The sequence below is a fragment of the Eptatretus burgeri genome, chromosome 6 (assembly GCF_056783735.1).
Source record: "Eptatretus burgeri isolate ZD-2024b chromosome 6, Ebu_testis_v1, whole genome shotgun sequence".
Taxonomy (NCBI): Eukaryota; Metazoa; Chordata; class Myxini; order Myxiniformes; family Myxinidae; genus Eptatretus; species Eptatretus burgeri.
Window position 1 is genome coordinate 61,213,837 of NC_140966.1, and position 16,440 is coordinate 61,230,276.

General features: G+C 43.8%; 1 protein-coding gene across 4 annotated transcripts in view; it reads right to left on the bottom strand.

The window, feature by feature from the left end:
• LOC147024916 (phosphoglucomutase-like protein 5) overlaps positions 1-16,440 on the bottom strand; it is a 121,861-nt gene that overhangs the window by 76,227 nt on the left and 29,194 nt on the right. For all 4 annotated transcript variants that reach the window (XM_085885316.1, XM_085885317.1, XM_085885320.1 and 1 more), the window contains exons 3-6: positions 7,036-7,182; positions 6,550-6,675; positions 6,187-6,377; positions 4,212-4,366 (exon numbers count right to left, since the gene is read on the bottom strand). In XM_085885316.1, the coding sequence (XP_085741442.1) occupies positions 4,212-4,366; positions 6,187-6,377; positions 6,550-6,675; positions 7,036-7,182 (619 nt within the window). The remainder of the gene's footprint in view (positions 1-4,211; positions 4,367-6,186; positions 6,378-6,549; positions 6,676-7,035; positions 7,183-16,440) is intronic.

Sequence of the window (16,440 nt, forward strand, 5' to 3'; positions counted from 1 at the left end):
ATGGAGTCAAACTTTTGACAGATCTGGAAAGCACTTATCAAGCGCTTTCATATGAGGTATTACTCGATATGGTATCTAAGATTTCAAAATTTGACCTTGGGGTAAAAAACTTTCGACCTCCAGCGCTAACCATGAAGGTCAAGGCCGATCGCCACCAAAAATTAATCAGCTGAGCGCCAGACCATGAACTATATTCCCATGAAGTTTGAAGACGATCGGATAAAAATGACTCAAAAAATAAGGGTTTCGTCGACTCCCCTGATTTGCGACAAAGTGACCTTGACCTTTGACCTTGACGTTGAAAATTTTATGCGCTGAAAGGGACCTCTATAGGACTCTGATATGCGAAGTTACAAAAATTTCCAATGATAACTGTGCTCTGCAGAGTGATCGATACGTGATTACAGACAAACAAACAAACAAAAAAAAAAACATACAAGCTGACTAACATATCTTGCAAAAACTTCGTTTTGGCAAGATAATAAATTACTGTACAGTGTACATCCTGGAAGGATGGCAAGTTGTTGCATGCCGATAGATTAGGCAAATTGGCGAGGGTGAAGTACACTTGACTCAGTGATGAAACAGTATCTGTTCTGAGTCTGGGATTTCAGTGGTTCGAATCCTGGCTGAGTCATTGCAAAGACTTTTAAAATGACATGTGCTGCTGCTTCCTTGCTTTATGCTCAGAATTTAAATATGATAGAGCATGGGCAAACAACCATAATTTGGCAGCGATTGTGCAAGCTTGATGGGCCTAATAGCCTCCTCCTGCATTGAAGTTCCTTGTTAGGGAATTCATATATTATTATTATAAACCAAGGAACATGTCAAAGCACTCATTTTGTGTGCTCTTTAACGACTCTGAGAGATCTTGAGGTCATGATGACAATTATTCCAACCTCTCAGGCAGTCCTTGTGCAAGCAAACCAAATACTCATGTTGAATGACTTGCTTGGCCTGTCTTTCCTGCAAGTTCATACCATAGAAGCCTCTTAGGTCACTCAACAAAACCTACAAATGAAGGTTCAAACAGATGAATTAGATCTTTACTTGGATGATAGTGAATATTATCAAATCACAAGTATTGTCATTAAATTCGGCCATTTTCCCTGCTGCTTCCGTTGTGGGATAGAAATGTTATTGGAAAGCACAGGAGGCTCTATAGTGGAGAGGAAGCAATGTGACCCAAACATGAACTTAGTACTTTTACTCAAAGCACTCAGTTATCTATTGGGCTGACAGGATGGTCTCGAGGTCTGCAGACTTTGCCTCTCGGCTGTCCAGCCTGGGTTTGAATCCCGACTCGGTTAAAACTGTCATCCTGGTGTTTCACAGGCAATGTGTGTGCCATCCCATGGATGGATGTTAAACAGGAATCCAGTCTACTGACATTAGTTGGTGGACGTTAAAGATCCCATGGTGTCCTTTGAAAAGAGTAGACAAGCTATTGCCGGCACCATGAACCTCATTCAAATTCCTACTCTAACCTACAGAGGGCATTGCATGAGCAGTAACCGTGCCCTCAGCCAATGATGTTAACCCACATCCGCATACGAAAGAAGGGAGAAGAAGAAGAAGTTATCCATTTCATTTTACCCAATCATTTATTTTGACAGTGTCTTTTTTCAGTTTACCACAGTTGACACAATGGCTATTACACCACCTTATCCAACACATTCCATTAATTTTTCGAGCCTGTTGTTTGTGTTCTTTATAACATCTTTAAAAATACACCCGAGCGGCTTTGACAGTCAGCTCAGATACAAAACTTGATGTAACCGAGTGTTTATCAACCTTCGCGACTACGGAAAGTGAAAACAGAATTTAAATTGAATTTAAAATAAACGCGTGAGGCCGCTCGAAGCAAAAATCTCCATATTCTAGGAATCATTCCCAACATCATTATGGCTGGTAGTAAAGTATTATGTACACATTTCGGACACGGGGGACCAAAAAATGAAAGTCATTGTATGATTAAGTTTTGCATATCATTTGTTAGCCAACATCATGGGGATTCAGGATCTATTTGGGCAGAGCTTAATTCTTCCTCTTTCTATTGCTCTGACAGGGTCAAAGCTCTGACCAAACTAAGATCTTAGGATTAAAAGTGCAGATTTCTTTAAAACGTTACGTACTTCCTAACGACCTTTGATGTTCTGTATACTGAACACAAACTGGCCTTTGGTATTGATTTTTATATCATAGGTTTACCATCTTGGTAAACTTATTCTATGGTTATAAAATCAAGCTTATAGCTACCAGTAATTTTGTAGCAGCTTGGTAAATGCAATTTGTTACGTACTTCCTAACATTTTTGATAGCCTGTGTTTGGATAAAAAACATGCTTTGTGAGCAACTATATCCATAGGACCCATAGCAAAGTATACATTTTCTGAAAGCACAGACACTTGGGCATTATATAACATTAAGGTTGTTTATCTTATTAAAACTGGGTTCAATTTCTAAGCTTTCTCCTCATTTAGGACCACAGTGTACACAATACCATGCTACAAGCCTTATACAATTTTCAAACCCGCGTTTATGGCCATGAAATAAATACTCTAAGTGTGTACATTTAATGGCTGTATCCAGGACAGAGCTGGACCCCAACTAAAAAGGACCCTCGGGCCACCGAGATGCCCAATCACTCGCTGCCTGCACGTCGCACGGGATCACGTGACCAGCCAGCTCGCCGTCATGTGACCAATCAGCTCACCGTCGGTTGAAATTCCCGAACAAAATCTTAAAACGTCCGTTTTTCACCGGAATTCTTTCAGATACTTGTAGAGCACATCCCCAAACCATCTAAAATATAAACATTAATCTCCCAGACACTATGAATAAGCAGTCCCTCAGGAGGACAGGTTACGAGGTGAAGCAGCGAACGGAAAGCATGTGGTGTCCGTCCCTTCCAGAGTCTCACGGTTATTTGAATTCAATATATTTTCCTCATGAAAAATGTGTTTCTGAGCAGATTTGCACGAAAATTATCTTCGTTAAACGTGTAGCGACACCAGAAGGTCCCAAAAGTGAAAACAGAAATCAACTAGAACTTAAGACAGCCTCGTTATATGGCATGGAAACGGATGGAAGCCCATGGAAGCTATCCCTCGCTGCAATGCGTTCCACACAGACCGAGGATATAAACATTCAATTTTCACAAAACGATGTAACCGAGTGTTAACCAACCTCAGCGACTATGAAAAGTGAAAACAGAATTTGAATTGTACTTAAAATAACCTCGCGAAGCCGTGTTGAAGTCAGCGGACCTCGTGTTGCCCAATAAACATGGCCAGATGACAGAGGTAACGAGAAACTAGTTGGTCGAATTAAATCTTCTTAATAATCCCGATGAAACCCATTATGCATTATAGCCGTTCGACCAATCGGTTATTTTGCACTTGATGACCCTGTAACCTTGACCCCGAGGCGAAAATGCGAAAAAGGGCTCAGACGATCGATGGAGACGATCGAGTTGCTACTCGTATTTCATCATGTCAAGTTAGAACTCAATCGGCCAAGACGTTGAGGAGGAGATAGAAAAATAAAAATTGTTGACAGACGGAAGGACAGGCAGACAAACATACAGACAGACAGACAGAAAGACAAACAGATCTGAGGACATCGAACGGTTATATTAGGTCAACGATCTGACCTAAAAACAGTAAGGTTCCTGTTTGGAATGATTTTCAATTTTTGTTTGAGTGCCAGACAGGCAGACAGAGTAAAAACATCATCTCACTCCTCCCGACACATGTATGATGGGGAAAAATTCAGAGCCAAAGTACTGTTAAACTACAGGTTTGTTTTCTGATTTGTGTTCAAAATATAACATTCAATTGAAATCAAGTTGTTCCTCGATGATAAACTGACGTTTGTAGATGGATGGACGGAGAGGCAGACAGACATGAACCAACTGCTGAAACCAACTTTTCGCTTCGTGTATGTGGAGTAAAAAAATAAAATCAAGCAAAAAAGACATTAAAATTTGTTTCTTCAAACAATTGTTTTGTGCGGAACCATCTGCTCTACACCTTGTGCAGCAACTAATGCAGAAGCTCAACAAGGACTCGTGCAGAGAACAAGCTCTACACCTTGTGCAGCAACTAATGCAGAAGCTCAACAAGGACTTGTGCAGAGAACAATATCAGAAAAAAATATTTTAAATTGAGGGATTGAGGGATTGAGGGGGATGAAAAAATTTGTACCTGTCCAGCGCGGTACTTGTCGGCATCGTGCGTGCATAACCACGGATGCCCACACGCTTAAAGTATGGGATGCAGAAAGCATTGGCAGCAATGACGGCAATGGAGTCGGATGGTGTCACAAAGAAGCCGTTCTCTCCCAAAATCATGCTTCGGTCCTGAGAAGCAATGCAAGTGAGAGAAAAGGAGAAAGAAACATTATCCAGATATTTTTCAGGATTTTACATGGTTGTTTTGTGCAAATTAGACAAATAATGACACATTAAGGAAACGGTTAGTGGATTGAATGAAAAAATAAAAACAGAAAATAAATAGCATATAGACAGTGTGTGATGACAACTTAGACAGAAAGACAACAGAAGTCCTGTATATAAGATAAGACAAAAGAGAAGAAATCTGGGGTGGGAATGTTGGAGGTAGAACAGCAAGGTTGGAGATTTGATGGACAAGGTCAGTACCAGGGTGATAATATTACAGATGAATTTGGGAAGGTGTGGAGTGTAGGTTTATGGGCATGGGGTAATGATGGGCATGGCATGGGTCTGAGCACATTTGTAAAAAGTGAGGAGGTTGGGGGAATAAAGAGCAGGGGGTGGGAGTGGGAGAGTTGAACACCATCGGTGGAAAAATGACAACCTTTGGGTTGTCAATGTGAACAAAGAGACCACAGGGAATGGTGTTAAGTAAACAGGAATTACATTTGGCGTCGCCAAGTCACACTGCTGGATAAGGGAGGTACGTAATGGCGCCGTTTTATCGGGATTAGTTTGATGGACATTGCAAGAGGACATGCCAAGGCAATTCTACCGGAAAGAGGTTTTTTTTCAACAGCACAGTCTATGTCCACAAACTTCGACTCAGACATTCATGTGAAACAACTTAATCACAAAGTTTCACTGATTGTTTAGATGGTCAAGCTTTCGGGCAGCAGTGTACGCAGCTCTTGAGTGGATATGCGTTAGCCACGAGCCAACTGTTCACAGCAGTGAAATTGCCAGGTGATGTGCCCAAGAGACACTACACCGCTATATATATCTTCTCTCAGTACAGATCTCTCCCTCGCCTTCTATTTTCAGGTTATCTCCCTCTGGTCCATCCTGCATGCCGCGTGCATCTGCCCTGCATAGTTGGCACACGACTGGCCAATACACGTCTGTGAGTCAGCCCGTGGAATTCTTGTCTGCCATTTCAGTGACAATGCATCCACCAGCCTCACATATATGGGCTGTTGTTGACAATGGACAGATGAAGCAAGCGATAGGTGAAGGAACCAAGGTACAAAGACAATTAAAAACTAAATGGTGGAAAATAAGAACAGATGGACAGAGATTGGAATAATTCTTTCATTTTGAATGACACTCTGACATGTGACACAACACTTTGAGACAGACAAAGCTTCAAACAACCACTCATACAGCTCACACAATAACTCATACAAATCATACAACCATTCACACAATAACCACTCACACAAACATGGGAGACAATCCTAACAACAACCACCCATTCTTGAGGTTGACTTGCATTTCTCCCAATATTCAAAAATTAGAATCAAACAATAAACGCTTGCTCTTTCTATCCTTCGGGTAACATCAGCTGAACACATATTGCATGTATGGTAACAGATGTTGCAAGAAGGAAACCTCAAGCAACTGCTTCATTTCCAGAACCCAGACATGTCATCAGTGATATCCCATAGCATTGAGCAGTCATGGGGAAGTGAACCAGATAGAATAAATCCTGAACTAAAATAAAATCTTACAATTCCGAAATAGTTCTCACAAAAGAGTTAACAATAACTCTGAGGGAGTAGCATTTTAAAGCTTCAGTCTTGCACACTATTTCTGTAATCGACTCAAGAGAGGTAGGGTGCAATGATCACATGGATTCACATTAAGACGTGTCTCGTGTCTGAGACAATGGGATTGGAACAATGAGTTTATTATCAATACGAGAAATGATGTAAACAAAGACTCACTCCATCTGCATCGAAAGCAGCTCCAAATCCAAACTCTCCTCCTTTCATGGCATTCACTAGTTCACTGGCATTTGTGAGATTTGGGTCTGGTGGTTGTCCTCCAAAGTCCTCCTGTGGAGTGTAGTTGACTGCTGAGTTTGCAGGTGCACCAAGGTCTTCGCAAATAATTCGTTTCACGTATGGACCCATTACTGTCAAACGGAAAGTGTAAAACATGGAAATGAAAATTTGGGTGAACACGGAAAAGTGTAAAATAAAATAAAAAACGCAAAAAGGGAGACCGGTCCATCAATGGTGCTAATGGGGTGTTCAAGGGTCATCCTCAAACTCTTATGGATAAGATGATGGTGAGGGAAAACCCACCCCCATGCATGGTGTCAATGCGGATCTTCAGATGGTTGGGACCAGAGAGCAGCTCTTTGATGGCTGCAAAGTCAAAGATGGTTCGCAGCCTGCTGGCGTAGACCTCGACAGAATCGATCACCTCCACTAGATATGCAGTGAAAGACAAATATTGGAGATATAAGGGCTTCTGTATGGAATACTCAATGGATCATTCACGTGTTTCAGACTCTTTTCCAAATGTCTAGTCCCTTTTGTAATCCCGAAGGGGAGCAGAACTGCTCAAGTTTGTAACCTTAATGGGAGAACAACACTGTGTGGGTTTATCAACTCGGTGAACAAGTACTTCGACATCATCAATTCCCTAACAAACAGAGAGATTTCCCTTCTTATTGTCAAATAACAACACACATCTGAAGTTATGTACTAGCCCAAGACTATTACCCAACCACCATACAATTACAAACAAACAGAGCAACGTTTAAGATGTCTGTGGAATGTGCTGACCTCTGAAAGGTTTGAACTTGTTCTCAAGGTCAAACTCTTGGCAGCCAAGGCGGTTTAGATCGACGTTCAGGTCAGGACAGATGGCGAACTCTTCGAGCTTGCGGCTGATCTGGTATATTTTTTCTGTGACTGCTTCAGGAGCTGGGCCTGTGATTTGTAACACGAGGAGGTCAGAAGTTCCCACATCCATCCACATTAGGGCGATTGCAGTCATTATGTGAGTATTTCCAGGAAGGACAAGCACATATTCTGAAGAGCTGTTTATTCTGGTTTGTTTATAAAGTATGTTTTCAATTATTTTGCCCCAAGAATGGCAAACATTAAAAAAGATGTATAATTTAATAGATAGAGACAAAAAATTGTTTTATATACGCAACTTAAAGCTTTATTGAAATGGAAGTTTTGGAGAATCGTCAATGACTTGGTGAGAAGCAAGAAGCATCAAAAGGAGCTGTTTCATTTTATCAGATCATAAAAATAAAATTCTTCCCTTTTGCTTTCTGTACCAACCTTCACTTTGTTTATCACAACTTCCCAGACCATCCTATATGTAATAATAATAATAATAATAATAATAATAATTTATAAAATAATAACAACTAATACCATTCCTTTTGCACTTTAATGGCACAGAGTGCTCCTGAAGCAGTTTCATTGGGAATGAGTACAGTCCTGGACAGGTTTCCACTCCAACACTGGTTACCCTGAATGGTTATTACCCCAATGCAATGGTACTCATTTCACCAACCTCAGAAGGATGACAGGCTGAGTCAATTACACCTGGTATTAATTCAATCACCAACAGGGGCTCAAACTCAGGACCCTGAGGTCCCAAGCCAGCCATCCTAAACACTAAGCTAACAACAGGCTCCCTGTATGTAAACAGGTCATTATATTGGTTAAGTGACACAGTTGGGTCTGTATGCTGAAAATGGAGAGATGCAGAACTGGTAAACATGGGATGTACAGACCAGTCAAAGGAAGTAGATAACATGAGCTGGTGAGGAGCTGGAGCAAGGAGAATGTGGGAACAAATGAGTGGAAGTGTTTGGAAACTTAGGAAACAATACAGTGGGTTAAATAATATATGCCTTCCATTTGATGAACACACCTCAATGTTTGTCTCATTTACAATAATATAAACTTTTGTGCCTTTCTTAGTCTTAAAAAAGTTTAACATACTCAGGTAAAAGCTTATTGAATCATAGCAAGTCTCCAAAAACCTACCATATTTGTATGTACGTCTGCATGTATTTATGTATATATTATATTATATGCAGCAACAAGATACACATCACTTTCTGAAGGATGTTTTGCATAACTCCCGAGATAATCTGAATAAGTGCATCTTTCAAATCAGAAATTGTTGTTGGTTTAAAATGAAACACTCTCTGCTTGAGAAGTCTCCAGAAAAATAATCCAGTGATGAAAAGTCAGGGAATCCTGTGGCCACAGGAATTCAGGTCTGTGACTAAAAAGACGACGAGGAGATTTTTTTCTATCAGCCAAGTAAGACAATCATTGGAGGTGTGGGATGTGGCTCCATCTTGCTGAAACCACAGATTTAATTATCTCTCAAAGTCTCACTCTATTGCAGAGGTAAGTCTTTGGCATGTAAAGATGATGATCTGATGGCACAGTTACTGCCATTTCGGTATAAGGGTTTTCAAAAAAATAGGGACTTAGATTTGTGACAGCACTTGATCCACATCACACGGTGCTTTCCAGACAGTGAAAGTGAAACTTCTTCATGTTCTTGTGCTTTTACGAATCCCCAAAATGTGTTATTCAGTTTATTCATCATCCATTATTAATGTAAATATGAAACCCACCAGAGAAAATGATGACATCAATATGGAGGTCTTCCTTTTCCAGTGCTGAAGAAAAGCGGGTTAAAAATTAATACAGTCTTCTGTGATCAATTTCATTGTGCATGAAAAAAGCTGAATTTTGGAAGAAAAAATCCCAATGTTTTCCTTCAGTATTCGTTGCAATGACATGTGACTCCTGATTCAGCTGAGAGTTTTGTTGTTGATTTGTGTGGATCTCCCTCCATGCATTGCCGTACAGCTTCAGTCGTCTCTGCCACATGAACACCAGTCCAACACGTCGTCCTCTGAAAAGCCCTTATGTGCATGTTGTAATGAGCTGTTATCTTTCATCTTACACACTCATGCCTTTATTGTTTTGTAAGCGGGTACGTGAGATGGTGGGAATCATTTCTGAATTGCTGTCTCCTGCAGTTGCGGACGTCCTCTTGCAGTTGGGTTACTTCTTATTAGGAGGTTGGTGGCAGGATTTGCACTCTGGCCACCGTAAAACCCTTCATTCCGCAAAACACAAAAACGCAAAGAAATCTGAAAACCCACTCCGTGGGAGTACCTCCTGTGCAGCTTCCCTTCGCAGGGCAGCTCACCGGATGACGGGATTGGGGCAAAGTCTTTGGGACCCCCAATCTTTGATGATAGGAGGGAAACCATGGGGTAACATTCCTGGGTCAGATTGTGGGAGAGTGTGGCGGAGTGGTGCTGACGTGTCGTCCACCATACGGTGGTCTCCTTGGGTTAACCTGAGGTGGTCCCTTCGGGTGGGTGCCAGGAATGTCCCTTCCCCAAGAGAGGATGATCACCTGTCTCTGTTATCATCTGAGCTCAAGCGTTTGGACATCGGTATTGCAGCACTCTCTGAGGTTCGGAGACCGGATTGCGGCGAGATCATGGTGGGTGGTTACACCTACTATTGGTCTGGTCGCTCTGATAGTTACCATTCCCAAGGAGTTGCTGTAGCTGTGTCCAATAAGCTGACTCCAATGATAATTGAGGTAACACCAGTCAACGAGCGTATTATGAGACTAAGGATTCGTCGCTCCTTCGGTGTCATTTCCCTGGTCTGTGTTTATGTTCCGACTGAGGCGAGTGATCTCACCGTGAAGGATGCATTCTTCGCCACACTCGAGTCTGTGGTTGATCAGTGCCCCAGATGAGATATACTTCTAGTCTTGGGGGATTTCAATGCATCGACTGGAACTGATAGGGATGGTTATGAGATGTGTGTTGGTCCCCATGGGTCAGGAACTATGAAATAGAACAGCACTAAGTTCCTTGACTTTGCAAGAAGTCATGGACTTAGGGTGGCTGGTTCATGGTTTCAGCGCCCACAAGCTCATCGCTGGACTTGGTATTCCAACGCTGGCGGTGCGGCAAAGGAGATTGACCATGTCCTCGTTGATGGTTGCTGGAGGATGATCCAGAACTGCAGGGTCTACCGGAGTGCTCAGTTCCTCAATACTGACCACCAGCTTATTGTAGCAACTCTGAGGTTGCACCTTAAATTCAGGAGAATGGTACCATCCCAGCCTCGGCTGGATGTTGGCAAGCTCAAGGATGAGAGGGTAGCTGAGGAGTTTGCGAACAAGCTGAGTATAGATTTGGGGGGTATGGGTGCTTTGGGAGGTCCTGAAGAGTTGTGGAGTGCCTTCAAGATCACCGTCCTTGATGTTGCCGGTGGATGTCTTGGAACTCACCATAGGGCAAAGAAGAATTTTTTCTCTCAAGGGACAGTGGATACCATTGACCAGAGTCGCAGGGCCAGGCTGAATGGCAGAGCTGACCTGTTCAGGGAGCTGAGGCATAAAACTGGATGTGTGCTAAGAGTGGACAAGGAGGCCTATGTGCAAGGAATCTGTGAGGGGGTAGAGCATCACCTGTGGTCAAGTGATTCTCATCCTGCTTACAGGGGAATTCACGCATTGCGTTCATCCAAGTTCATCCCTCGGAGCACTGCAGTTAAAGCCGAGAGTGGTAGGCTCTTGACAGAGGAGTCAGAAGTGAAGGCCTGCTGGGCCGGTTACTTTGAGCGGTTGTGCCAGGCTGATCGACCAGCTGTCGAGTTGGACGTCAAGGGTGTAACAATTCCTGTTGCTGACCCTCAAATCAACTGTGGTCCACCTTCGCTTGTGGATACACAGGCTGCAGTGAACCGGTTGAAATGGGGTAAAGCTCCGGGGATCTGTGGCATCCATGCTGAACTTCTCAAGGCTGGTGGAAATGCTGCACTCGTGTCGTTGCATGCAGTTTTGTGCTCTGCCTGGAACACAGGCATCATCCCAACTGACTGGAAGAGGAGCCTTGTTGTCCCTCTCTGGAAAGGGAAGGGTGATCGCCAAGACTGCAACAATTTCTGAGGGGTGACACTGCTCTCAGTGCCGGGCAAGGTCTTTGCTCGTATAATTATTGATATGGTTCGCCACCATCTGCTTGAGCACCAGCATCCAGAGCAGTCAGGCTTCACACCAAAGAGGTCAACAATTAACCGTATCCTTGCTCTTCGGGTCCTCACCGAATGCAGACGAGAGTTTCGGCAGGGGCTGCTTGCAGCCTATGTTGATCTCTGTAAAGCGTTCGATTTAGTGAATCAGGATGCCCTCTGGAGGATTCTAGGTCTTCGTGGGGTGCCACCAAAACTGATCGATCTGATGTCTGAACTCTACTCTGGTACTGAGAGTGCTGTGAGATGTGGTGGTACCATTAATTTATGGCACCACTTATTTCCAGTTGTATCTGGGATGGACAAAAATGCACACAACTCGAAATTACGTGAATATCAATATTTTTCGACCTCCGCATGCACTCTCCGGACCTAATGGCTCTTAAATGGGGGTATCATCCAGCATTATACGTTAAATAAAGTATCACCGTGGTGATGCAAAAACACGAGGAATGATATAATGACCTTTTTCGGGCCGGTGGAACAGGCCATATATTCCAGATTGAAAAATATAACAAAATTTTTTTTATACGACGTCACATTGTTTCACATTTTTGTGCAATCTGCTTTCATTTTAGATAGATACCTTAAAAAACAATGCAAAAAAACATCCAATGTCGAATCGAACCTTGTGTTCGAAACTTCTCCGTGCTGGGTCTCGCTGTGAACACATAAACCGACATTTTTGGATCTCTGTGGCTTCATATATTTTTCAATTGACTTTTGCTCATTTTCCACTTGAATTACACTTTTAAAGAACTCAATTAAAAAAAAACCTTTGTGGTTGTCATTTCGGTGTACTTTGGGGCTTGCCTTTTTCGTCCATGCGGTTTCGTACAAAACGTCGTATGGAACCGCAACGGTTTCTTTTTCACTTTCCTCACTCATATCATCCAATGCCTGATCTCCCTCCTTTTCCAATACAAGTATAAATGTGTTTCTTTGTCTTAGTTAAATTTGACAAAAGTTTTTAAAATGTAAGATTAGGCAAGTAACCTGAATAGTAAGCGTAATTACTAGCTCAGAGAGTTCCAGATACAGGTTGCAAGCCACAGTACGATTCTCATCCCTCAAGGAAAGCCCATGTTATAATCTCTTTAAAAATGGTGTGCTGCTTTAACCTTGACCAATTTAATCTGTTTGAATGTGCAGTTTGAAGGTACCCCATTCCGTTCAATCCTGTACTAATACCGGCAGATGGGACGTCCAGTTTTACATCCATGCGAGGGATGGCAAACATTGATGAATCACCCTTCCTATAAAACGGTAGGAGGTTAACACCCACACCTTCCTCAAGTCCTCTTCTCACTTAAGCCACCTTAGCCTCCACAAGTTATAAGGGGATAAACTAACCCTCCCCCCTCAAGTCCCCCTCACTTATATACACCTCCATGAGGTGTAGGGAGTAAAGCTAGACTCTAAGTAAAAGTAAACCTAGTCGAGAACCCCTTCTCCCTTCCCCTAAAGTCCCCCGACCCAAATGCAAATGGAGAGTCCCTCACCCCCCAAATTGCCCAACCAAGCTCAAGTTGAGAATCCCCCCTTTACCCCCTCAAGTCCCTGGCCAAACACAAGTTGAGAACACTCCCTTCCCTCCACACTTCGCCCCTTCCCTCTGTTCTCCCATACATATATGTAAATATATATATATATATATATATATATATATATATATATATATATATATATATATATATATATATATATATATATATATATTAGAATGGATATGTTGGTCATTTCTTCTTCTGGCAAACGAAACTCTCGGCAGCCATCTTGGAGTGTGGAATCAACTGTAACGTCATCGATTGAGAAAATTTTGCACTGAAGATCCCAGCTGTTTTCCATCCAATTTTAGGGATCATAGGATAAAATAAACCCTAACTGGCATTGTGTACCACTTGATATCAGATGGGTAACCCAAGGAGTATTTGAGTCGCATTACACTCGCTATCATTTGTGAAATACTTCCGCATGACTACTCCACTTGTGGCCCATCGGATATCAAGAGTGCTCCACAATGCTCGTTACGTTCTCTCTCTATATACTTCGACAGAAAATCCATGAAACTGCTAATTAAATAATAGATCCGAGCGGCTCTGATGGTCAGTTTCAAAAAATAATAAAATAAAATCGACCCAGTCATAAGGGAGGAGAGTAAAAAAATCTGAAATGTTAATGGACCTATGGATATTGCCACCCATTTTGTAATGGCTCTTTTAATCTTACAATACATTGTTAATGGGTTTATCAGAACCAGGGTCTGGGTTAATCACGACGGAGCTCCTCAGACCTTTTATCCAACCTCTGATCCTTAGGCTGCCGGATACAGATAACTCTGCGTTCTGAAGGGTGGCAAGGCAAACATGGTCTCCGACTAAAACCATTTCGCTCTCTCTTTAGTAACTTTTAAAATAACTTTCTTTAATGATTATCCTAAATTAGAACAGCAACAAAATCATAAACAAAGCAAAACCACAGCAGCAGCCTCAACTCACAGTATATATCGAAAAGTAAATAAATAAAGCATTAATAAATCCGTTATACAAATTGAAGTTCATGTCTGTCCATGAATCGGTGGCTGCTTTCGCTGCTGCTTTTGCTTTTGTAGCCTGGGTTGGAATCTGAACCCAGCTATAAACTGTCATCCCTGTGTTTTACAGACTGGGTGATTCATCAATGTGTGTGTTGTCCCTCGGATGGACGTTAAACAGAGCGTCCCATTACTGACAGTTGGTGGACACGTTAAAGATCCCATGGTGTCTTTCGTGAAGAGTCCATAAGCTATTGCCGGCACGCTGGGCAAATTACAAATTCCTGCTTAAACCGTAGTTGAATGCCATGCCTGACCAGCCGGGTCTTGAAAGACTTGAGCCAAACTTCCCCCTGGCCAGTGGCCAGCCCCACAAGAACGTGGGACTTCAAACAAAGCATAATGCGATCTTTCACTGGCCATGACTCTTCAATCATGGAACGATGAGGAAAGGAGGAAGAGCCAATGAGAGGTTTAGCCCTACTGTTTCAAAGAAAAATTATAGGAGAAGCTCGTGACCTTCAATGGACCCCCAGGCAGCAAACCACCCCCCACCCTTTTCAACCCCCCCCCCCCACTCTCTTCAGCCCTGATATTACCCATTATCAGTCCCAATAAATCAAATGCAATCATCGTCCCACTGGCTTCCGTACAATCAGTAGTGTTGTCAATAATAGCCACTAGACCGACCCAGTTGTATGCCACCAATGTAGCAAAGCTGATTTACCTCGCTGAATAAATCACGCAGCTCAAGCTCATAACGGATCATCATAGATATTGTTACGGCTGTGGAAATTCGCATTACACCATAAAGGGTCCTCAGGTGAGATATCTCGATAGGTACATGTGTAGTTAGCCCAAACCCGTTGTATAGAGGGAATTTATGTGATCCATTCAGGCTGCGATCCTCCAGTTAGTCGTCTTTCTATCTCTGTCTTTTATTTCAAACAAACAAAAACCGCCAACGATGCTGGTGGGCTTTTCCTGCCATTCTTCCCAGCGCTTGGTGTGAGGGAAGGGGGAAGGGCAGCTCGCCGCCGATTGGTGAATGAACAGCGTGAGGCAGTCGGGGTGAGGAAACGCCCCTTTTCAAGAATCTTCTCGAAGGAGGGTGGAGCCGAAAACGGGGCGGAGTGAAGGGCGGAGCCCCACGCTATAAAAGACGGACACGGGCGGGGCGCGTTCTCTCTCTCTCTTCCTCTCGCTCTTCCTCCACTCGCTTCCTCCTCCTCTTCCGCTTCACTCATCTGCGTGTGGTTGTTGGTTGGTTGGTTATTCCCTTGTCCCAGTGGGGTGGCTTGAGGTCTCGCTCTGTCGCTGGCTCGTGGAACTCGCCTCCGTCTGAAGTCGTTGTTGGGTCATCGCCGAGCTGTGTCGTCGTGGTCGAGTGTCTCTGCGTCGGTGTGGAGCTCGTGGAACTCGTGGAGCCCGAGGAGCTCGTTGAAGTCGAGCTGTGTCGTCGTTGAGTCTGGTCGAGTCGGCAGTGGAGGACAGTGAAGGAGACGGAGCTCGGAGTGGAGGTCGTGGGAGGAGGACTCGACAGCCGCACCAAGGGAAGTCCTTTCTTTTCTTTGGGTTTGTGTAGATGACTGTGGGTGGCGCCTGTCCATAAAGTAGTATTGTTTAAAGTGTTGCCGTGTGTACGCGTATTCGGTTTTAACTCTTGCCTTTGCTTTTTGTGTATTCTCTATGGCTGTATATACGTGCTTTCCGTGTGTCGCGTGAATAAAACGTGCTTGTGTAAACTTGTTCCCCGTTTCGCTGTTTCCTTTCCTTCGTTTTAATTTCCATCTTGCATCATGTAAGGGGTTCGTAGTGGGTTTAAAACGCCCAGTAATTAATCGGAACCGTCAAGGCCGACGATAACACCGCTCGGTTATCACTGTAGCACGGAACGGACCGCTTAAGCGGTTCGTGTCTGGAGTCGGCCTGTGGCGTGGTATGATCGCCCGGTCGACCACTCGCGCAGGTACTTAGGTAGATCAAATTTGGCGAGCAACCCTATCCTGCGCGGGTGGGCAATTGGCACGATTGTGGTGGGGTTTAAACCCCCACCCGTGACTGGCTCCCGGCATTGTTCCGAGAGGGTCACGACAGAATTGTCCGTCCGGTGGGCGATGTGCCACGATTCGAGTTACCTGGCCGTTCGCACGTCGGCGGGCGCGAATTCGCAACATTGGCGTCAGGTCGTGGGATACGAACCCATCCCCCTCCTCGCAACACTGGTGTCAGGAGTGGGATACAAACCGATCCCCCTCCTCGTAACACTGGTGTCCGGGAGTGAGATTCGAATCCACCTCGGTCTCCAACTAAATTCACGGGAATTGGTTCAGGGGTGAGAGGAGCGACCCCCGATTCCCTCCAAATTACAAGCAGGCCAAATTAATCTCTTACGTGAAATAAGATGGCGTTTCAAGGCGAGCAGGTGCCGGGGGTATTAGAAATGTATATGTGTAGAAATGTAGGATCCATGGCCCAGGACAAAAGCCCCGAGCAGGAAATGCTTCATGTGCAGGAGCAAACCCCCCCACAACTGGACACAGAGCCCGAAATGGGCGCAGCGGCGGCTGCGGCGTATGACACCTCCCCTCCCCCTCTCCACCAAA